Source organism: Dufourea novaeangliae, unplaced genomic scaffold (assembly GCF_001272555.1).
Source record: "Dufourea novaeangliae isolate 0120121106 unplaced genomic scaffold, ASM127255v1 scaffold199, whole genome shotgun sequence".
NCBI lineage: Eukaryota > Metazoa > Arthropoda > Insecta > Hymenoptera > Halictidae > Dufourea > Dufourea novaeangliae.
The window spans coordinates 825852-850133 of NW_015374073.1; the positions used below are offsets into that span (position 1 = coordinate 825852).

General features: G+C 33.4%; 2 protein-coding genes across 2 annotated transcripts in view; one reads left to right on the plus strand and one right to left on the minus strand.

Moving 5' to 3' along the window:
* Positions 1-542: 542 nt before the first annotated feature.
* LOC107190462 lies at positions 543-2758 on the minus strand. The gene is made up of 3 exons (XM_015579264.1): positions 2589-2758; positions 1883-2049; positions 543-834 (listed from the first exon to the last, which is right to left on the minus strand). The coding sequence occupies exons 1-3, from the start codon at positions 2650-2652 to the stop codon at positions 565-567; spliced, it is 501 nt and encodes a 166-aa protein (XP_015434750.1). The 5' UTR covers positions 2653-2758; the 3' UTR covers positions 543-564.
* A 5364-nt stretch (positions 2759-8122) lies between these two features.
* The window catches only part of LOC107190434, a 44566-nt gene continuing 28406 nt past the window's right edge, over positions 8123-24282 (plus strand). The window contains exon 1 of the mRNA XM_015579232.1: positions 8123-8468. The gene's annotated coding sequence lies outside the window, so the exon portion shown is untranslated. The remainder of the gene's footprint in view (positions 8469-24282) is intronic.

The window sequence follows — 24282 nt, forward strand, 5'->3', positions numbered from 1 at the left end:
AAATTGTTCAGAATGATGACCTTGATAACATATTTCAAGGTTATTGAAATTGGAAGTGGCTCCCTTATTCTGTACAACTACCTAATTCTTTTATAACATATGTATTTTCAATATGATTCATTATTGTAATAAACAAATTTTGTGAATACCATTATTATTACTGAATTTGTATAATTAAATTATATTGATTGATTTACAATTTATCGCACATTATGAGTACCATAACAGCTTCTCGAAACAGATCAAAAATGTATTTTACAGAGATGCAATGTCCTTTAAAAAAAAATAAATTTTGGTTCTGAACAACAATGTACACATTAATATGAGTTCATAATGCAATACATTAACAGGTTTGTTTATTGTTTCTGCAAAACCATAATAATAATAATATCATTAAAAAATTATTTCACTGACCAAATAGCATATTGTCATAATGAAAAGTAACTCAGTGTTTTCATTTTTTTCAGCGCGAAAGATCTTTTCCTCCCAAGGAAAGTACGAAATAACATGGTAATCCGAATTTATTTACAGGTATCGTCGTTGGATGTTGTTTTATTTACAGGGTCACGACGGATACAGGATAACAGTTAAAATAATTTGTAATGTTACAGCTAGAAACAGATCGATTCCGTTCATTAGCAAACGATTCCCAGTACCGGTACCAACGTTGCAGAACGATTGCTCGCAGCAGTCAGTGCAAGCGTGTAATTTTGTACGTTCACCGATCACTATGCATCCAGGATCGCATTTGCTTGTGCAGTCCCTTTCTATCGACCATGTCTGAGGGCTCGACGTTGAATTCTCGGTACTGGTCGTGTAAGAAAATCGCTTCACCTGGAAAAAATGCAATGGAATATCAAAGGTAGTATCTCCCTTCCATTGCCAATTATACTTCAAATAACTTTTACACGAATGAGATGAATAAACAGTATGTACATTGAAAGCGAAAACTTTTTCGTCAAATACATTATTAGCAGACCAAGTAAATGAAACATCTTGTACGTAAGAAAGATACACTAACTGCCAAAAGTTTGGAATCACTACATAAATAAAAAGAAACAGGATATTTTTAAGAAACAAAAAAATGCACGCCTTTACGGTAACCAAGGAAACTTTATTTGTAAAGACACTAGTAAGCAATATATTTTACATCCTGTGCCATTTTTTTGCACAGTGATCGGTATTTTTTGTAAATTACCCTCGCCTCGAAAAAATCACCGTTACTTTTAATGACGGCCTGACATATTCTGCAGTAGAATCTTGGCAGTAGAATCTAATATTGTAGCACTTGGCTCATTAGATACATAAAAGAATCTCGTGTTTTTATATAACGCGACAACAGAATGTCTTTTCAGGCAGGTCACAGGCCAAACGTTACCTTAAATTGAAATTATGACTTGTACAAGATTACTTTCCACGTAAGAAAATGTTAAAATTTCACGATAAAATATATTCTAGTTAACATCTGGTATATTAACGATGGATCAGTATATAATTTGTTAAGACATTCGGTTTGGTAGAAATCAGTAAGAGAATTCAAATTTTTGGCCAGTAATGTACACGAACCAATTCCTTCTTCACATATGTTAGTAATAATTCAATGTGATATCAATAACTTCTCATATAATACTTCTAATATTATTATTAATAGTTGTTTGCGTGGTTTCCTATATAAACGGAGCAAATCAAATACTGTGTATAGCGTGAATATCGTAACAATAGAAATTTAACTAGAACCCAACTAAAAATTTAAAGAAACTCTTTTTTTTCCAATGTAACATAAAAGAATTGGAAATTTAAGTAACAACGTGGTATACTAAACTTCGTGCACGTTTCGCGTAATCAGCAACTAGTCGAATCGCTGTTATCGTTTTGTCATTACCATACAAGTCCTTTTGTCACCAGTGCACTTGTGCTCGAAAGCACTATAATTTCCGGTTAGATTGGAACATCTCTCTCCATCGTCCATTGTGTCGCAATGATAACACCATAGATCGTTCCCTCGTTCAGCAGCTGCGTGTGTTCGATGTTCCGTGGATAATAATTGACCTAGTCATCCCATGAAATCGAAAAATACGTGTTCGTTATTAAAAGAAAGATGTTTACCTACTTAATTAATTATATTATTATTTTTAGAATTTACTATAAAATACAAGCTTTTTCAAACTGAACATTCTGAAATGCATTTCGCAAAGTATTTTCATAATCGCATAAATACTCAATACATTCGTTTTATAAACTATAAATGTCTAATGCACAAATACAATTTACCGCAGTATACCATTTAATTACATTCTAATTGCAAAAGAACAATCTATAAATCAGAATTACAGATCTAAATGGAGCTTTGGTAGATAGAAAATTTCACAATATTACGACAATTTCGATTCAAACGGATTGTATGTACAGTGAAGTACAAATAAAGTGGAAACGTTAATATACACAAAAGAAAAGTCAGATTTATAGTTATTTCTAATTGATTAGGATTCAACTGATATAGTATTACTAAATACATTAATCCAAACTATAATATCTAAGATCTGTTATCTCAGTAATGAAACAAGTGTTCTTGAAAAACGAAAGCTCACCATTGGCGAGTGCAATCGACGTGATCAGGAAGCACGTGACAGCGGCACATGTCTCGGCCGCCATGTTAATGGGGGAATCAGTTCACCAACTGGAGGAATTAAAGACAGTAGCTGTCTTCTTCGAGCAGCGGCCGCATTGTTTTCGTGAATTTCTGCGGCATACAGGCCGAGCCGGATGAAACGCAACGCGGAACGGTTCGTGTCTGATCACAACCGCCATGTTGAGAGTGGCGTCTGCGCTACAACGTCCGCTGCTCTAGAAACCTCGAAACTCTGGAAAATCAATATCTATGGTAGTCAAAAGGTCCTGTCCCTTAACCGAGACCGTTTGACGTCAAACTTTCTGCGCATCCGCGTCACTTTCAGGAAGCTAAAAGTTCGATGATGATCCCTGTTGAGCTAAATCAGTCGCACAATCAGTCACAAGTGCTTTGCGTCCCTTCAATTCTTCGCGTAGGACAATGAATATGCTGTTAAAGTAACGTTTCAAAATCATTGTTGATCAGAATTTATAATTAAGTTTGAAGTAGGAAACTAAGAAGAAGTCGGAAATTAAGTAAAGTATAAATCGCACAGAGCTAAGAATTCATGGAACACGAGCACTTATGTAACTCACAGTAGACTCATTTGCAAAGGAATTCGGGAATTAGGAAAGCGGCCATATTGATGATTACGATCGATCTTGGAATGGATCCTACTGCTGACGAAGGCACCAGTACTATTTCCTTCACAATTATAAATAGAGCTCATTGTTCATTTTTCTGGAAAGTATTTGTTAATTTAACAATTTTTCCTTTATTCAGCCATAAAAAATTAGCTTAATGAAGAACAAATACAGCAGTTTAAAAGCTAATCGTATCTGTAGAGTATTCAAGTTTTCAATAGTAAACATTTGTTAGTGCTGAGATAAAATGAGTTATATATAACTTTTGCTTAGGAATGATATAAACGAAACATTTTTCGTTATACATATGTCAGTCACATACAAACTTTCATCTATATGTATGCTTTTTTTCTATCGTCTTTGTTATATTTAAATGAGGTACAGGTATCAGATTACAATATGTTAATAATACAATATCTTCCTTCAGGCTTAACCATATACTCTTATACGTCAATAAAGCATGTTAGAAACATTTCTTATACTAATGTACTAAACATTTGATTTTTCTAATCACTCTGAAAATACACAAAAGAAATTACTGATATTAATATGTAAAATATTTCGTATAGCTTGTTCACATACAGACTTTTTGTTTACATTTTTTACCTGGGAAATATCAATGATAATATATACATGATACCGATATTAAATTACTACCATAAGATATTCTGCCAGATATGAGAACAATTATTAATATTAAATTATGGCTACATATGAGATAAACTTTATGAATATTAATTTACAAGGGGATTTCATTTGGCGATCACCTACAAAATGATGATGAAATTCTTGATATTATTAGACAAATAGTTACATTTTGATCGGAATCTACAAAAATTAAAAGAAAAAAACGTTAAATATATGCAAAGTGTTCGATACATTATATTAATTTAAAAAGCATTTTAGAAAGAAATTGTTGACATTAATATACACATATTATTATTAATATTCGTCCTCGCATGTGTTTCCGAAAGACAGGATAAATAAAAGATCGTGCGTATACATTTTAATTAAAAACAGATTTTCCATCGCACGTTTCTATGATCGCTATCTCAAATGGTTTAATTATTTATTTACACAAAATAAAACGAATAAACTAGCCACAAGCGGATCGGAATAAGATAAACAAGAGTTAATAAATTTCAATCACTTTGGTGCAGTTATTTATTTTAAGTTAAATTCAGTTAACTAATATCAACAATAAGACACACAGAAATGACCGAGTAAAGAGCATTAATTCGACAGCTGAAAAAGGGCCAACAAGTTTAACGGGTACAAAGAGAGAATGGGCTAAAAAGTTGAAGAAGAGGAAAGCAGTGGCCCCGTTGAGCGAGCATTCCAAAAAGTCTCCGTCGACTTCGAGCCATTACTGGCTTCTGAAGAGCAAAAGGGAGAAAAGTTCATAGAGCAATCACTTTGATTATTGGCTCGTGCTACTGTTAATAACGATGCTCAGAATGAAACGAACGATACGAAAAATAATATAGAGCCACTTTTACACCACTAATGACAGTTTGAAACTTCCGAAGGTGGACCTGACATAGAACACATACGGACGAACCTTAGAACTAAGTCAAAGCTAAATTAGACTTTACGGAACGTAGCATCGGATTTGACATATGTACACTTAAAGCTAAGCTACAACTAACCAGAACTTAATTTAACGGTAGGCTAGAGCTAATCCATGTCTGATACAGAATTAACCAAATTTGTACGAACTGTAATACAAGATGATAATGTCTTTCTCCTTATAAAGGATTATATTTCAGGCGTTATCTTTTCTATTCAAATTTTCTATCACATAGAGGAAGTTAATATGTGTAAAGATGGTCCAATTTTAATGTTCTTTTTAACCCTCGTGTACTGTTCTGGTCAATTCGACCCAAAGCCAATGTTTCATTTTTAATTATATTTTTTATTAGAGAAATTTATAAATTAATTTAACACCAACAGCTTACATATATTATAGCCTAGCGATAGACAAATATATTTCCTTAATTAAATTTTATTTAGAAGGATAGTAATGCAATAGTTTATTGACCAGTAGACGAGAGTTATTGTTATTCTCCTTAATGTCCTAGTTTCTGACTCGACCGTATTTTTAGTTATTCCGAACTGTATTAACGTTAAATCACTCGTAGCCCGGCAGAATATTTTCAGAAATGGTGCGGAGTGGGAATTCAGTTTGTAACAGAGTTGAATCTATATCGATTTAGAACGGAACTCCGGAACATACGGTTACGTCCTTTTTGAGTTATTCACTGCTATTCACCGCTACAAACGTGCGTGGAAAATTTATTTTCCCTCGGCTTATCGCACCGCGTCGCTTCTATATTTTTCCGTTTTGAAAAAGTTTCCTGCAGTTTACCCGCATAGATGAGTTTTTACACAGCATTCGTTCGAACGTCCAGAAACACAATGTACCCGTCGAAACTTTTCAAATTGTACTGTTTAAAATCCGCGAACTTTAAAACAAACATTTTACAGGCATTTTCGCGTTTCATCCTACTAATTGTGATAAAATAATGACCTACTCATAATTAGTTTCCCTGATACAAAACTTTTAACATAAATTGCTCTATCAAGAAGTTTATTTGTTTTCGAATTACCTAACTACATTGTATATGTTAAACCTAGACTTGGAGTTTTTCTCTGGGAACAAAGCGTTTGTTTAGTTGTAACTGATAACCGTAACGAATTTTTAATTTTTAGCCGGAACATATTCGACGAAAAGGCAACTTTAGACTAAAATTAATCCTCCTTCGATTATTTCAGGACGGTTTGCTGCAGTTGCATGTTTCGTAGGGGTGAATAGCCGCGGAGAAATCGATTTCAGGTCTACAAGGGACAAGTGTTATTGCTTTCACTTGAACCTTCTCTGACAACGTACCGTCTTTACATAGACTCTTTCTGTTAAATGTTAATACATAGGAAGGATTTCCCGTTTATCGCGACAAGTCCAGTGTTTCTGGTTTGTATCCATCACCTAAATAACATTCAAGAAAGAAGTCCTTGATATTAACATATACGATCCTTCGTGTTTCTTTATTGGTATAAAGATTCATAAGCAGAAAGTTATTGACATTCAAATATACAGGATTCATCGTTTATGTTAACCACCATTATGTGAGGATAAAGTTTTTTGTAATGTGTAGGATGTTTGGTTTCTTTTTGTCACTATGAAAATGTAGGAACGAGGAACTACTTTAAGCGATGTTAAGCATGTACAGGACATTCCACTCCTCTCAATTACCTATAGAGTATTATGCGGAAAAGAATTTTCTATAGTGACGGGGAGGATATATTGTAGCAAATATGAAAATAAGCAGAAGTATTTTTAATTTATTAAAAAAAAAATAAAACACAGAGCTTACTTAGTATACAATTCTTGTTATAGAGTTATTAAAATGTACAAAAGAGGTACTAGTTGGGCTGTGGTTTTCTATTAATAGTCTAACACGTGTTATAGCGTTCTACTAATTAAATATCGGAATGTTGCAAGGGATACTTGTCATTAACTTCTGTGAGAACACGAGCAGAAACTATTTTTAGTGTATTTCATTTACATTTGTCAAGAATTGTGTATATGTGGCATTAATGATAGTGTATAATATACACTAACGTTGACATTAATTTCATTTTCGACTTAATATTCAGGATGCTTCATTTGCCATTCGTCAGTTATAAACTAATCAACAAAAGAGTTACTCACACAAATATAGAGGGCGTGTCCAAACGATTGGTACAATCGGGAATGAGCCGATTGTCTATATAAAAATAATTCATTTGCAAGATAATCAAACTGGAATATTTGTCAGGCTCGAGTGCTTTTAAACACGAGTAGTTAATGTATCTGACCATCGCGATGGCGTGTTATAACTTATATCTAGACTGCGGATTTTTATGCAAAATAACATTGTATAAAGTAATTCATGAGAACAAGAACAAAAGTAGGAAGTTCTTTTTTCACTTAAGTACCTTATTATGTTAAGGATGAAGTAGAAACCTCGTTTCATCTCATGAAACTTTTGTCTTTCATTGTATTTTATAGAGCCCTTTAAGCTATAAATGTATAAAATCCGCAGTCTACTTATATCCCACAGGCATTGCGATCTCCTCATTGTCAATCTACATAAAATCATTGTGGAAAACTAATAATATCGTGTCACTGTCAATAATTATACTTACTAACATACGCAGGTAGACAAAATCAACAATGGACAGACACAAATGCAGAATTGTATTCAAGTGTCAGACATTATACATTTGTATGGACTTACTTTTACACGTCGAATAAGATTCTTCTCTGTTCTATCACCTGTCTCACTCTTAATGTACCACCACAAGTATTCATTCTCATGATCCTGTCATATTCCAACTAAAAATCACATATTTTACACAGCCAAAGAACTGATTTCACGCAGGCAATAGGGCATTGTGAAAGATTCAATGGTCATTTATTATCACCGTGTACTGTCTCATAAATGTGAAATGATTCGCGCGATATCATATGCTCCATCCATCGTACCCTTGTACATTTGATCCCCAGGAGCAGGGGTTCCTGGCACGTACACCAGAAAGCCCAGAAAACCGTGTTTCCCTGGGCCAGTAATTGAATGGAATCCAGATGATCGGTGTTTACAGGGGAAGCAACACGTGAGACCGCCAAAAGTGGCGTCAGTGCTATCCACCCCCCTCCTCGTAAAACTGACATCGGCCGGTGGATCCAACGGAAGGTGTTTAAACGTCTGGGAATCCTCGATTTTGGTTGGCCGCTGGGCTCCGGGTCGATGGTGGAAGGGGACGCCGGGTCGCGACCAGCCTCGCAGTACCGCTTTGACTCTCACCGCGGTAGCTTCGTTCCCCTTCGTCCCTGTCGTTCGAAACGATACCAAAAGAAAAGGAACCAAGACCATGTCTTCTCTAGCCTGAGTCCAGACAGTGTGAATATTCGCGGTGTCTCCCGCGATCGCCTCGCAAAACAAACGTTCTACGAACCGCTTGCTAGAGGCGCGCGATTTTGAAAAAAAAAATAGAAAAAGAAACGGTATGCAAACAAGTGCACCTGGACAGGTGCGAACAGAAACAAGTTCCGTAGATCGTTGCACGTAAAAACTTTTTCCGTGACCGTGTGTCTCCCACCCACCGGCTTGGGCTGGTACACTGCTATCATCGTTACAGTTAAGGACCGTCGAGTTGCTTACCAACCAGGTCTGGTGAGTCAAGATTATTCTTCACTCTACGTTCCCAACGAAACTTACGATTCTCGGTCGTGTCTCGAATTGTTTTTATTGATGGTGATCTAGGGGATAGGTGAATCTGTGGGAGGGGGGGGGGGGGGGGAAAATTTTAACTGGTGTTGATGTAGAAGAAATTGAGGAGGGAACAGTGAGTTTTAATGTTCCTTGTTTCTTTGTGTTTGTGTGTTTTTGAGATTGCAGAACACTGTAACAGCAGCGTGGTAAACAATAATGATGAAGGGGTATGTTTAATATTTTTTCGATAGAACTTTGTAGTTTAACGGGATTTTTTGTAGAAATAAGTAATTATCGGTCATATTGATGTTAATTGTACTAATTTCGGGTTCTTTAGCATTTGTGGAATACTTGTCGCGAGGAAATGTTCCGTAAAACCTACTGGGAACCACATATCACAACGATATCTCGATAGGGGTGGCATGTACCTTCCAATATGTTTGTATCGGGTTGCTGCAAAATAAACGAGCGCGAGTTACTAATATCAACGTCACTACCGACATAGTATGAATTGTTGAGCTTCCTATATAGTTGTTACAGAATTATAAGGTATTATAACAAATGTCATTTTCACTGATGTATGCAAAATATGCAAGATATTTTATTTGTTCTATCCACTTGTTGTATTTTAGTTTTTTAAATTCTTCTTATATTTTCAATTTGTTGTTAGTTTTCGTTCCTATTTTCGTTTTCTTTTTTTGTATATTGTTACATATTTTTTCGTATGGAGTAATAAATATCCTATGATTATGATCTACAGAAACTGAGGAAAGAATTATTGATACTGATATACAAAATATTTAAAGTAGTTTTTTCACGGACCAGTCCTTTGGAAATATATTATTTACATTAATAACGAAAGTATTGGATTTCTCTTAATCGCGATGAAAATGTACACGAATTTTTAGATATTAATATACAGCGTGTTTCCATTCATTTGCAAGTTATTTTAAGAGGATATTATTGAAATTAATATAGATACCCAATTGAAAAATTTGTTTAAATAGGCTTGATTTCGCGCGTCTCTATTACGACCTACTTCAATTAAACTTCTTTTATTGTATCCCTTGAAAAGACAGAACAAATTTGAATTTGACAATTAAATGTACATTTAAACCTGCTTCGATCGAGTATAAATTAAATAACAAAATTGTATCATAGAACGGAAAATAACAGTGAACTTAATAATAACAAGAATTATATGTTGTGAATTCTATGAATATAATACTAATAACAGTGAAATTAAATAATATATTATTGTAAATGATACTTGACACATCTGTACCTCAGCAAAGGCCGCGTCTGACGTCAATTTTATTAAACGAAACAAAACGAGTTTACGTTTAATCTCGGAACATCGTCGGGTCTGAAATTCCAATTTCCAACTTCTAGGATAACGCTGTTCTATAATGCAACGGTGGCCGCAAAAAAATGAACGAAACTGATAGAAGCGAGTAACGGGAGTCCGTAAATCTATTTTATTTTCCTGCAATCGATTACCTGGACGTTTAATTTCGCTTCTGTTTTCGTTTTTTCTCCAATTCATTTAAGACAACAATCGCAAAACTGCATATCGATCGCGGAAATCCAATCCTCGTCGTAAATCAAGTTGGTTAAATAAGTTTAAGCGTGAATTTTCTGAAATTGGATTTCGCGAATCCACTACGAGGTTGTCGATTTTGTAAAATATTCTTACCTATTCGGATAATCGAATGTTATTAATATAGAGAATGTTTCATTTATTGTGGCACATATAGTGTTTGATTTATGTTGATTGCGTGGAAAGTATGTTCATCGTTACAAAAATTATTGAAAAACATTTAATAATTTTTTATTTTTTAGTTAGTTTAGAATGAACTTCTTTCGGTTAGTTTTAAATTAACTACAATAAATAACGTATTCCAGTACAGCTTGTTTCATATAGCTTATCCAGTTAACAAATATTCGAGGAAAAAATTTTCGATATTGCTGCATAGGAAATTTCCTTCCTTTTGAGTGGTACAAATTTATATGCAAATTGAACTTCGTCGTTAATGACCTACATAGTAGATAACGCGACGTAAGGGAGGAGAAAAAGATCATATTCGAATGAATTGATATTAATATACAGGATTTTTCATAAATCTTGTTCACTTACAAAGTGTTTCAGAAACAAATCTTTAATACTTACAGCTTTGTAACAGTGGTATACGAAGTCAATGATATTAATGTATACATAGAGTGTTTCGTATGCTCTGTTCACATGAAAGTATTTTAGTTATTTTATTCAGTCAATTACATAAATAATAATTATATTATATAATCAATTATATGAAGAACCATTAATATTAACACTTACGAAATCGACAAAGTTAAGGCTGAAATCACTTTGTTCGACGAGAATGAATTTGAAATTATATTTCCACCATCACTTCACGAAAAACGTATATCTTTCCGACAGTTAAAATACACTTTAAAATAAAAATTGAAGACATGGTGCTGATAGTACATCTCCCTATTTACGTATTCATTACACTGTGAAACGGGTAGATCTATCTGCCTGGTTGCTAAGGTGATAATGTACAGGGTGGTTCACTTGAAATTATCGTCTTGATTCACGTTAATACTGTTACCTGTAGAAAAACAAGATGAAATTACAGTTGTATGGTTTTAAGGGGGGTATAAGATAGATCAAACGAAATTGTTCTAGCTGAAGGCACTTTAGGAATTCGTCGGTGATTTTTTATTTTTAATAAGAGAACGCATGTTTGTTTGCAGCAAAATTGTAGTATATTTTTCTCTGAATACAGGCATCACAGATTTTTACAATGAAGGTCTATAATTGAAGGTACTAATTTCAAACGACCTACCCCATATGTCGACGTTAATATAAAAAGTGTCTTACTGTTTTCAACCACGTAAAAAGTGTGTCACTTCTCGTGATCATTATGAAAACGAGTAAATTTGATCAATTTTGTCCTGTTCAGTCACAAAAGCATCGAGGAGAACGTTTGTTCGGTTACCGAATACTTTGCAGAATATTAATATACACAAAGTTTCTTTATTCTGATCATATTTGCTGACGTCAATACGAAATTTGTTTGACCCATCGCGACGCTCGCCACGTGCCACCATAAATGAGACGTCCTGTATGTGAACATCGGTTATTTCTTCGTCGCGAAATATCACGTAGAGACGTAAAACGATGTGTAATTACGCTGCATATTGCGAACATTCGATCGGTATTTAAAATGAAACATCTACTCGAGCTCTGCGAATCCGTTAAAAATCGTACCAGACAATTTAATTAAATGGGTTATTAAATGATTGCGTTTTGTAGCGTTGTCTCTTCATCGATTGTTCAGGTTGTACGATGCTTTTAATTGGACGACAACGTGTATACGCCTAACGCAATATTCACTTGCGTGCCCGTTACGCGTTCATCGGTAAATTAATGGCGGTGTTCGGTATTAGCCTTGGTAACGAATGGAATTACTGGCCACCCTGCTGGTTAATATTGCTAAATTCAGGGAAATGTTGCATTTCGTTAATGGCTAAATATCAGACCTAACCGTATATCTGAAACAAATATTTTTAATATTATACAGTCACTTTCAATTATCTCCACCATTTGTTGATTTCTCTTGACTACTATGAAAACACATAAGGAAGGAGTTCTTAATATTAATATACGCAGTGGTCCTCTTATCTTGACTAATGCATAATATACGCGTGGAATAACGTGTTGACATTAATGTACAGGATGCCCGTTTTCTTTTGATCCTATACAAAATGTACGGGGAACAAGTTATTGATTAACAGGATACTCACGATAAAGATATAGGGTGTTCAGTCTTCCACTCCATGTAAAAAGTGTCTGACAAGTTCACCTACGGGTGGTATTTAGGATGATAAAAAAAGAAGTCTAAGGTTTTAGGGGCTTATAGTATTCACCGAGAGAAGTAAAAAGGGAAAAAATCAACATAGGTTCCAAAATAAATCCTTTCAATGCAAAATCAACTTTCATATTTATGAGCGTTCGACATCATAAATGAGTCTGTTTGTATATTATTGAATTTGAACAGGAAAATTTATTTGAAAGTACATTAATTCAAGGTTGTACGAAAACAGGCAATACAATATACGGAAAGAATATTTAAAAGTATACGTCGATCTATGATCGGCAAATGTTAGTTTTACATCAAAGTGAAAGAAAGACATACGGAACATCTGTAAAAAGTGTGAAACCAAACTTTTGTTTTTTATTTGAAACAATTAATTTTTGAAAAATTAATTTTCCGACTTATATTGGTTGGACGTTTTGTATTCTCCTCGATAAATACTATTAGCCCTTAAAGTCTTAGATCCTTTTTTTTGTCACCTTGTATAATTCACCGATATGGGTGACACCATGTCTGGTTTACGAATAAAAATTAAATTTTATTGTAAGACACTAATTAAAATCAGATTAATGAACGCCCACGAGATTCAAAAGGATTAAAGAAATACCCACTGTGACAAATTGAAGTTTGTCAGTTGTCGTTTCATTAAAAAATTTGCTATAATATGGTGAAATTTTGATGAGTGTTTCTCTGGCAATCATCATTTTAATACAATCAGTATATTGGGTGAGTGCATAAAATTTTGATGGATTTTCTGCAGATGATCGTCGTGGTTATGCAGAATCAATAAACAATTACGTTAATATGTTATGTGTCGACATCAATGTAAAACATTGAATTGCTATTTGGAACAAAAATTGACGTGATTGAGTGTGTCTTATTATTCAAAATAAAATTAAAATTGAGCTATTGAAAAAAAATTGAAAATGAAGGAAATAAATGTTACAAATACCGTAAAAGCCATTTGTGATATGATTAGAAAAGCTGTTATATCAATGCCACTGTACAGTAAACTGTGAATTTATTAATGCAACATAATTATATAAATTGAATAGATAGCAATATTCAAAAAATTTCTGTACTAGAATGCAAATTTCTATTGAAAACACATACGTTATAAAAGCATCAGTATGTATTTTATTAAATTATTATTATATTATTACTGAAATTATTATTAGTCTACTCTTTTAGAACAAAACACATTGAAACGTTTGCACTCACCTAATACATATTGATATCGTTTCTAATTTGATCATGACAATAAGAGAGGTTTCATTCACTTCTACAGACTTCTCTCGATTATCGTCCAGGCGTTATCCCCACCACTGGGGGGGGGGGCTGGAACCTGTCAAGTGCATGCTTTGTTGCCCCTCCGTTCTTGCTGTCAAGGCTCGGACTTCGGGCAAAAAACGAATTTATGAAGATCTGAAGTATTTCTACCTATAAGATTATTGTCCCGGCGCGAACCTGAGCTCTGGACGATAATCGAGAGGAGTCTGTATTTATTTTATCTATTATCTCGAATACAAAATGGCCGAAAGTAGCCATTCGTAAATATCTTTTCGTGTACTTGCTTTAATCGTATCGTTTCTTTTGCTACATTAGAAAACAATCCATGGATTCTACTGTAATTATGAATGTAATTAAAAGAATGTCGACTTTGTATGAATTTTCTAAAATGGTCCATCGTTTCCGCGTGAATCACGCCGTTGAAATTCCATTGAAGCGGCTATGCGATTATGACGCGTCAGCCCGTCAACCGGCGTGCTGCTTTATGCAGAGTGGATGTGACACGTTACGCGTACGCAATAAATGTTAGCTTAATATTAACGTCTCTGTGACCTCGGGCCACTAAATAAACAGGTGGATTTCGCATTAATTTTTCGGAGATGTTGCCGGACGCTTTTAATGCCGGTTTACGGTTTTAATCTTGCCTCCCTTGTAAACACGCCTTAGAGGATTGTTTGACGACAGTTATTACGATCATTTTAAAACCGGAATTTCCAAGATACTTTCTATATTTAACCCGTTTTTAATTATTTCTTGCAAGTAAACAGAATGTTATTTGCATATAGCTATTCCTTAAGTCTCAGAAAATGAGAAAATTTGTAGTCAGTGGGACCCTGGATAGGATATGTAAAGAGATATTATAACATACTATATATCTGTTACAGTTATGTTATAGTAACAGTTTATGATATTAAATTAAGTGGAATTGTTTGAATCTCAGGTGAAATTCTTCTTTATTTTAGCTGGATTTGGAAACTCATTTTTAGTGGAATTCTTTTACGAATTGTTGTTCTTATTTGTATTAAGAGACATTAATTTTCCTGTAACAGGAATTAATATGACTATAAGGGCAAATGAGTATGATGAATAAATCAGTTAGTATTATAAAACAAATATATGTATGTATATCTTCTATGAGGTATTTAAAATACATGACCCAATAATGCCGAATAGAATCATCATATTTTGTTACTAAAATTATAGGTTGACAATAACATTCTCTCAAAGTGAAAGATAAAAATTAAAAACAGACCGGTACAATACAAAATTTATAACATATACCTGTAAATATTTTCCTGAATTTTGAGTCTGTGAACCAATTAACAAGCCGTGCACGCACTCGTAAAGAAAGACGAATATTTATTGACAATTGTTAAACATTATATTGGAGATTGTTTCCAACATAGTAGTAAGTCGTATTCGTAAAATGCAAGCTATTATGTAGTATGAGGTACAATGAGTTAAAACAAATGGAATCACACTAGCAGGAAAGGTTAAGAGAGCAATCCACAGGAAAGTAACAAAAGAAAGTAAATAAACACTAGTTTAAAACTTTTTCTCACTACTGTTTATTTTACTAATTTGACTATGTTATCATGGCGGTATCTATCAAACTCAGATTCAAATTTCGATTTTAACGACGGAATTTACCATGTCAACGACGAATTTATTGGTATAGTCGACAAGCTGACGCTCACAAATGCCCAAACATGCGAAAGAAAAATATGGTTTATGGTACAATCGATCCCCGAATAGCGGACCATCTGACGACACGGAAATCCGATATCGGGTTAACAGTGACCTATAGGTAAAATTTCTATTAAACATATGTACATCAATCCCATCTTTCTGAAACTCTAAATGTCATCGCATATTTCCTATACATAAATAAGTAGAATGTGTTTGGAAAACATATGTATCAGGTCGTCACACATGAATTAGCGAACTTTACTGACAGATATATTTAACGTTACTTTCATAAATGAAAATTATTAACATAGCTCCTTTCTATATTGCAGAATTGCAAAGTATACTCTTCTCTTTTCAAGATACTATGTGACATAGGAATAAAATCAATTATGCTAAACACTAAAATTAATTAAGCTATAGAATTAGTTTGAGATAAATTAGGCCATTCCCTCCACGTGCATTAAAAAATGAACCTTTAAGCCAAATTCACGAATAATCTTCATAAAGATGCATGTAAGCTTCTGCTAAAGAATACTATTTAGTGATAACATTCAGCGAAAAGATAGCAGCTAAAAATTTCTTCGAAGAGTCATCTTCAAATTCAGTATAATAATTATGTGATGAATATCATATGTATATGACACGTGTATTTCAATGAAAAACGCGTACAAGGTCTATTTAATCTTCCTTTGTCTAATAAAATTTGTACAAGGTTCCATATAATATAAAGTGTTGGTCATAAGATAGTCATTTCATATGCAACAACCTAATATTTGATTCATTACTTTATTTGTATACAGTGGATAATCAAACTATCAAAGCCACTTGCATAAATTGACGATTTTACTGTTTTAACTGTATTATTTATTATTGCATAATCTAAGTTTAATTTTCTTCGTGTATTTTTGGAGGAAAATTGTTAATTAAAAATTATCCAGCGTAAAAACCTTGATATTGTGATTTTATTTCTACACAAACACAAAAGAACATGTGTCCCGTATTGTGACATTTTTTATGCGTTTGACATATTTTATATTTTCTCTATCGTTACAGTAGAAAATAAAAGGTCGTGTCAGAAGGCATTGTGCTGGGCTGAGTGAGCAATGCTTGAAAGCACAAATCGACGAACATGGTTATCCCAGTCAGGAGTGTCCCGAAAAACTGTTACTCTAATACTAACGAAAAACATCCGAAAATTTAACAGTGTTAAATACAGATTTAACATTTATGTTATGAGAATGGTGACATAATCTACCAACGGACACTACAGAACAATTAAACGCGCGAAAGAAGATTATAAAGAAAATAATCAACAATTAAGTGCCATTGCATTGATCTAGAATCACAGAAAAAGAACTCAATTTAAAAAAAAAGGAAAACAGAAAAGTACTCAAAAGTAATTATATTTGCTTCAACATAAATACATTATTGTTATAATGCCATCAGGCACATTTTCGCCGACGTGAAACAGTGAAAACAGAACAAGAGAAGTAATAATGTTAACTAAACAGTGATGAAGGAAACGGAGGTGGGTAGGAAAGACAGAAAGTAGATCCGCACGCGCCTACTTAATTTAACTTTGCTGTCTCCGATCGACAGACAGGTGAATAAGCTTGGAAAATGAAAATTTATTCGGTCGATTCTCGGATAGTCCTTGGGTTGCACGTGGCTTTCGTTATGAAAGCACAATGTCGAAGAAGATGGAGTCGGACGATGAATAATGTCGACCAGATCTACTTATCCGTTCCACAGAATAATACGGGGTACGACTTCACAAGTATATACAGGGTGGAACATAATTATCCGTAGTATAAATAGAAAGAACGTGATTCTACGTGCGAATAAAATTGAAATAGTTTGATAAAATCACATTGCATAGATATTGCTTTCGAATAGTAGCACTTTTGAATACGATTGGCTATTATGTTTGTCTATTCCTCACTATTTTCACTTGCACGAGAAATCGATGGTAATATGGTAGTATTTGCGTCCTACCGAACTTATTCTCTTCTACAATTTCAATTTATATCGGGATATTGTGGAGAACAAATAAAACTATATTATTGTCAACGTTTATAAACATTGACAAAAATAGAAATATGGATTAATGGGAAATATTGAGTTGGCTAAAATAGTAGTGTCGGTTTATTGTAGTAAATAATGTCATATATAGGGTGTTCCCAAAATAGTGGTACAACCCGAAATAATATGATTTTACTTGCAAGAATAAGACGAAAATGCAGAGTAACCTTTTTTTGTATGATGCTTTGTTTTCGAGAACATTGAATTTGAAAATCTGCTTGATACGCGTGCAATTGAATAAGGCTTGGCTAACGCGTCTGTTCATTGAATTCTGTTTCTACTTATTGTCACTACGAATGTATAGGGTGTTCCACTTAAATGAGGCCACCTAAATAACTTTATTATCTGTGATCATACGAGAAATATTTTTTATGTAACTATATGATTTCAAGAGACGAATCGGATGAGGCCAAACATTTTTTATAAGTGTCATTTTTTAATGGCTTCAAGGCCACCCATATTTTTTTTACGTGTATGCACGTAATTTTTCCTGCTGTATATTGTAGCTAACATTATTACGCATTTATCCATGTGTAATAATATGACCTTGAAATGACCTTGAACTCTAAAAATGTTTAATTTACTTATAAAAAATTGATTCTAAAAATTTTAAATTCACTTATATAAGTTTTTCCACCATCTCATTCGTCTCGTGAGGCTATTTAAATTACGTGAAAACTAATTCTCGTATGATCACAGATAGAGAAGATATTTAGTTGGCTTGTTTTAAGCGGAACACCCTGTATACGCGTTGGATGAATTTTGAAAATTGATTATCTTGGAAACAAAGAACCGTACCAAAAAATGTAATTTTATTTTTTCGACTTATTTTTGCATGTAGAATCACATCCTCTTCAGTCGTACCACCATTTCGGAAAAAGCCTATACATACCATGATAGCTGACATTCTAAGGTATCTTTTTACAGAAAAGTCACTACAAGTGGGTTAAATTTTCTTGAATTCACCTTCTTTTGAAAATGAGAGACAAGGAGGTGCACTCTCGCGTAATTGTGCTTTCTTGTTTCCGTTCGTTTACACCACCATTATCATACATACGGGAAACCTTTTTGGTTGTTTGTGTCGTGTTTTTCCCTTTACAAAAATAGACAAACATAATTCCTAGAAAGCATACCTTCTAGTCACTGATTTTCAAAACAAGGTAAATTCAAAAAAATGTAACGCAATGACGTGTCGAAGAGTCAGATTTCAGTATATGTATATGTATACATTATTGGGTAAGAGCAGTGCTTTGTATAGAAAAATGAAAAAAGTATTATCTACTGCAGAAATCCGATATTACTTTTTGACCAACCTAGAAAAGTAAAATAATGGACTATCACGACAGCCAGGTCATATTCACTCGTAAACGTATCCATTGAATTTTAACATCGATTTTCTTTATACTGAAGCACCATACGAAACAGCTTTATTCTGTATTTCCGCTCTTATAGAATCGTCTTTTTTTATTCTACCACGAAATATATTATTATTATAGCTTATCCTGTATACGCACACCCGTAGTAGTTCTTTGTGATGCTTCAAGCGCGCAAAGAATGCCCGTCCACGGTTTAATAACATTTTCCAAGAACAGTTTATTCGTTAATAAAGGGGCTTGAATAGGTTGTCACGCATACTAAAGAAAATCCAGAGGACTCAGAAGCGAAACGTTTCATTTCTTTTCAAATACTAGTGATATTTACCTCTAGTAAACCTTTCTGGATCACTTGCACAGCTTCTTATATTTACGAACGACAACAAAAGCACACGAATTAATATTAAGTTAATTGAATAATCAACGTTTTAAACAGTATCGGAACATAGTCCTATATCTTTGTAAATTGATCTCGATGTATACAGCAGTTAAATTCAAACACAAATTTCCATAGATTTGTCAACTATTTAAATTTGAATTTGACCGTTACGATTGAGAGGCTTATAAGGCAAACGAGGCCTGTCAATTTTTATTTTCATTTTCCAGGGGAGTAAAACATTTCTCTGGCATTTATTAGAATCTTAAGATTTTTTAGAATAATTCAGGACATGCATTTTGATAGTAGAGGTACTACCATGTTGTGAGTTTCGCTCTTGACCACTAGAATCCTGTTGTTATCACAAAAACCGTGACATTCGAGAACGATCGTTTCTGCTATGAATATCTCAAATAGTTGAAAAAACTTTGAATCTGGAAAGCGACGAAAGAGTTATGGGCCGATGGTATTATCATTAGTAACGCGATTATTTAGCAAGTATGCAGTGTAGGTATTTAGTTCAGGTCGAATTATGTTTTGTATAGGTGGGCGTGGGTGGAGGGAATTGCAAGTTATAAATGTCCTCGAACTTGCGTAATTGTACAGCAGATCACGGGATGTAAATTAGCATAACGGGTGAGTGTTGTGCATAATGCGCAATGATAATTTGCAGAGAACTTCCCGTGCAATTTAGATATTGTATCAGAGAGGAGGGTCCCCTTGTAACCGAGTGTAATCCTGGACATATTATCCGATGGTCCGACTAGCAAAGAAATAGGTTTCTGAGCCACTGGATATTACTATTGTATGCTGGATAGGCAGCAGTATCCGATCATGTCAAGTATTCGTAATTTAAAATTGATTATTGAACAACAATATAAATGCAAGACCACATCAGCCTACTAAGCTATTGTAGTCTCGTGGCGTTGTAGATTGCTCCTTCTGAAAAAGGTCTGGAACAAAAATCCAACCGTGGTTATCTTCTGTAGATGTATCTTAATGGGCCAGGCCAAAAGAATTGAGAAATTTTAATAATTTCGAGAATTGCGTCGTTTGAGGTGTCTACCACAATTTTTCTTGAACTGTCTCTAACTAACTCTGAATTACTTTTTTTCTTGGAGTGTCTAACAAATTCCGATCAATGTAATGCTTCAGAGTTGATTAAAGACAGTTTAAAAAAAAAGTGATTCAACGTTGATTAGCGATAATTCAAGAAAAAAAATAATTTGCAGTTAGTTAGAGGCAGTTCAAGAAAGAAAGTCATTCAGAGTTAGTTCGTGTCGAGAAAGAAAGTCATTCCGACTTGATTAATGACAATTCAAGGCGTAAGGAGCCCCTGCCAGGGGGGCGACAAGGTATCATAGTTTTTTTTTTTAGTAATTTAGTTTGGTTTCGATTCACCTTAAATTTGGGTTAGATAATAAATAAAAAAACAATAACAGTTATATGGAGTTTCATAGTAAATTATTATTTTTATTAAGCGGGATTATCATCCAAGTAAAAGTGTTAAAAATATTTTTATGAATATTTCGAGAACTGAAGCCGAGTAGGCGTTAGATATACAATGTATAGGAAAAAGATGTTCAGAATGATGACCTTGACAACATATTTCAAAGTCACTGAAATCGGTGATGTAGATCCACTTCTATATAATTACCATCTCTTAAATGTTCACTCATTTATATAACATTTTATATAAACATTGTCTAACTGATCGTAGAAACTCTCATTGAATTATCTGTTGGCAGTTCCATGAGAAAAGACTTCAAAAAGTGCCTATTTTTCGAGTTTTTCAGGCAAAGTAGCCCCCTTTAAATCCTATTCGAATTCGACAGTTGGAACTTAGATTTGAAATTTCAGTTTCCGTTCATCTGCCAAAATTTGAATCTGATTCCAACTGCGATGGATTTGAACTTCACTGTTGGAATCGGAATAAACATCTGAATTACAACTGTGAAAATTAAATTCAAATACAAACGATCGAAGTCAGGTTGAGACTTACGGTAAAACGGTCAAATATAACATTAAATGGTCACTATCGAGGAATTATAGCTCACAAGTTGCAAATGCAGAAACCAAGTTGCGGTGAATCTTGTTACTCCGGAATTATCCTTCCATTTCTGACAATCTAGAACTCGGGTTTAATCGAATTTTCTCGGGTTGGGTTTAGTTCCTAATTGTCACGGTTGCGAAACAATCATGAGAAAATGAGAGTAGGTAAATCAAGCGTCGCTTATAACCGCGAACAATGAGACAGGTTCGATTTAAATTATTTTTTTCAAATCATGATCAGTTTGTTTGGTTCAGTAATATGATTTTAATGAACAAATACGATATACGATTGGTGTATAATAATAATTATTGTAACATTTTAATGTTATTAATAGTCATAATACGATTTTATCACGTATGTATACGTAAAAATATGGTGTTTAAGGTATACAATAATAAAAAATGTCTTATTGTGATAATTGTGTAAAAACCGAGATTCAGTAGTTATGATAATGTATGCTTTCATAAATTTAATGTCTTCATTAGAGTCAGATAATATACATTATACGCCAATAGTATCTGTATATTAAAACAATAAAAAAATGTCTTATTGCGATGTCCGTGTAAAAATCGAAATTCAGTATTATAATAATGTACACTTTCATAAATTTACAATATCTAAATATTGCAAAGCTGTTGCAAATTTATTAAGAACTTTCACGATTCGTGGAAGTGAAAAAATAAAGTTTCACGTTGATTACACTTTAATGGGGTATGTGTACTTCCGGTGGAAGGTGGACTTATTCGAAGAAGTTTAAATCCCAGTTCAAGGATTCCTCCAGAATCCCTCTTTGAATGAGAAGCTTCGCTGCAAGCAAGAATAGTTCAATTAACCTTTGACCGAATAATTACAAGTCATACGATCCTCGGCTGTTCTCAAAACCAAGAAGAATCCATAAAAACCGATAACACTATGTATTATTTTTTTCAAGGATATGTTTTCATCAATATATCACGCAAGTTTGAATTTTAAAGGGATCGTTGAAATATAATTAATACTTTTAATTGTTTATTAACTGGTGACAAGAAGTTTGTCGGTGTACGACAATTGAATAGTTGTTAATAAATTTTAAATGAAGATATTTTCTAAACAACGATCTTCCGATAGCCAATTTCATACTCTTTCATGATCATAATGTTATCGATTCGTCGTCAATGAAGACGCGATTCATTTCAAACTTCCTAGAACTACCTGGACGGTCATAAATCACAAATTTGATCAAAATGGCAAAAGTTTTCGTTTCCATGCCGAGTAGCACCCTCTGCGTCGTAAAACTTTTGAAATTGTTGAACATTTCGAGATACGTTCGATTCCGATGTCATATCTAATTCTAAGTTCCCAAAAAAAAGATTCAACTTCAAGTCAGATAACATTCTTCAACTTCACAAACGGAATATAATAATTACGATATAGAATAAGGTGTTATTTTGAAGAACACTCTGGATACGTAAAAAAAATAAATCCAACGGTTTAACATGGTCACTACAGAAGTTATACATATACATAGTAAAAATGTAAAATTCTGTCGTCTGTGTATTAAAGAAAGACAATAGAAGAGTGAACGATAGTTGAAGAAAATATTATTAAAATAAGAACTGTCGTGTATTCATCAAATATACAAGATTCGTAATGTTCATCGAAACGTGAAACTTATCAAATTTGTGTACAAAATATCACAAAATATCAAAATGTTCTTAATTTACTAAACAAAGGAGTTGTCTCAGAAGATGATTCAACAGTTTCTCCAATCACTGTTTAATGTTCTCGTTCTATATTTTGTAAATAAACAAAGATATCTTTCCATTATTAGCCAAAACATTTTTACATAACATTTATGTAAAAAATTCTATCAAACAAGTACTTTTCACCAGGGGTAGCACTATTTTTGCAATGTTCGAGACGATTTCTTGAGCTTCCTTCCTTTTCCCAGATCACAAAAGGAATATGAATTTGGCCAGTAAAAATTAAAGCTAAATTCGAATTCGAATTTGTCCGTTCTACTTTTAACTAGAATTAGAAATTTATCGTGGAAATTTGAATTTAAGTTGGACCGTTAGAATTCGAATTTAAAGTTGAATTAGATGTCCATACTTTCAACTAAAATCAGAATTTTATCGCAGACATTTAAGCTTGAATTTAAATTTAACCGTCAGAATTCCGAATCGCAGCTTGAATTGGACCGCCTTAGTTTGAAGAAGAGTTACACTTTGATCGTTTTCATTCGAATTCATCCATTTTAACGCTTGAAAGTTGATCTTGAATTTGATATTGCCCATTAGCACGCAAAGTTTGGACTATAATGGAACAGTCACAATTTTTCTTTGAGTTTCGAACATTTTATTGTTTAGACAATATAAACACACAGTCAGCTAGTTTCCGTACGTTTTAACTTTGTAACTCTAAGGGTGAAACGTGGTCAAGGAGCGCGATCAATACACAATCTAAAGCAGCACTCACCACGTCTTTGGTTTATTGGATATCACTCAATATCTTTCAAGGAATCGCATTCGGGGATGGTAGATTGATTGGAATACAGACGTGCTTAACGGTTCAGTGGTGCAAATTATTAGTTTCTCTACTTTACACGTAAATATGTGAACCGTTTTTGTTTTTAAACTGGTATACGTCCACTTTTCTTTATTTCGAGATATTGAATATTTTGCATTTTACCCTATTTGAAAATATTGTAAAACGTTTAGTTTGTTTTTAAGACTCTAGATATGTTCAATTTTATTATGTGACCATTGTTATAAACATTCTCTAAATAAAGCAGTGTTTTTGTTAATCATAAATTGGACTTATACCTTAAAAATAATAAATTGTCAGAAACGTGACAAATATAACATTTTTATTTATATTTGAATTGAGGTAGATTTTTCTAACATGTAATTCTAAAATATAAATAATAATAATTGTAATGAAAACACTAAAGGTATATTATTGAATGTAAAAATATATTTACTTGATATAAATTTTGGAGAATTTAATTATAATTAGTTTAATAAAAGAACAATCTTGAAAAAAATGAAAG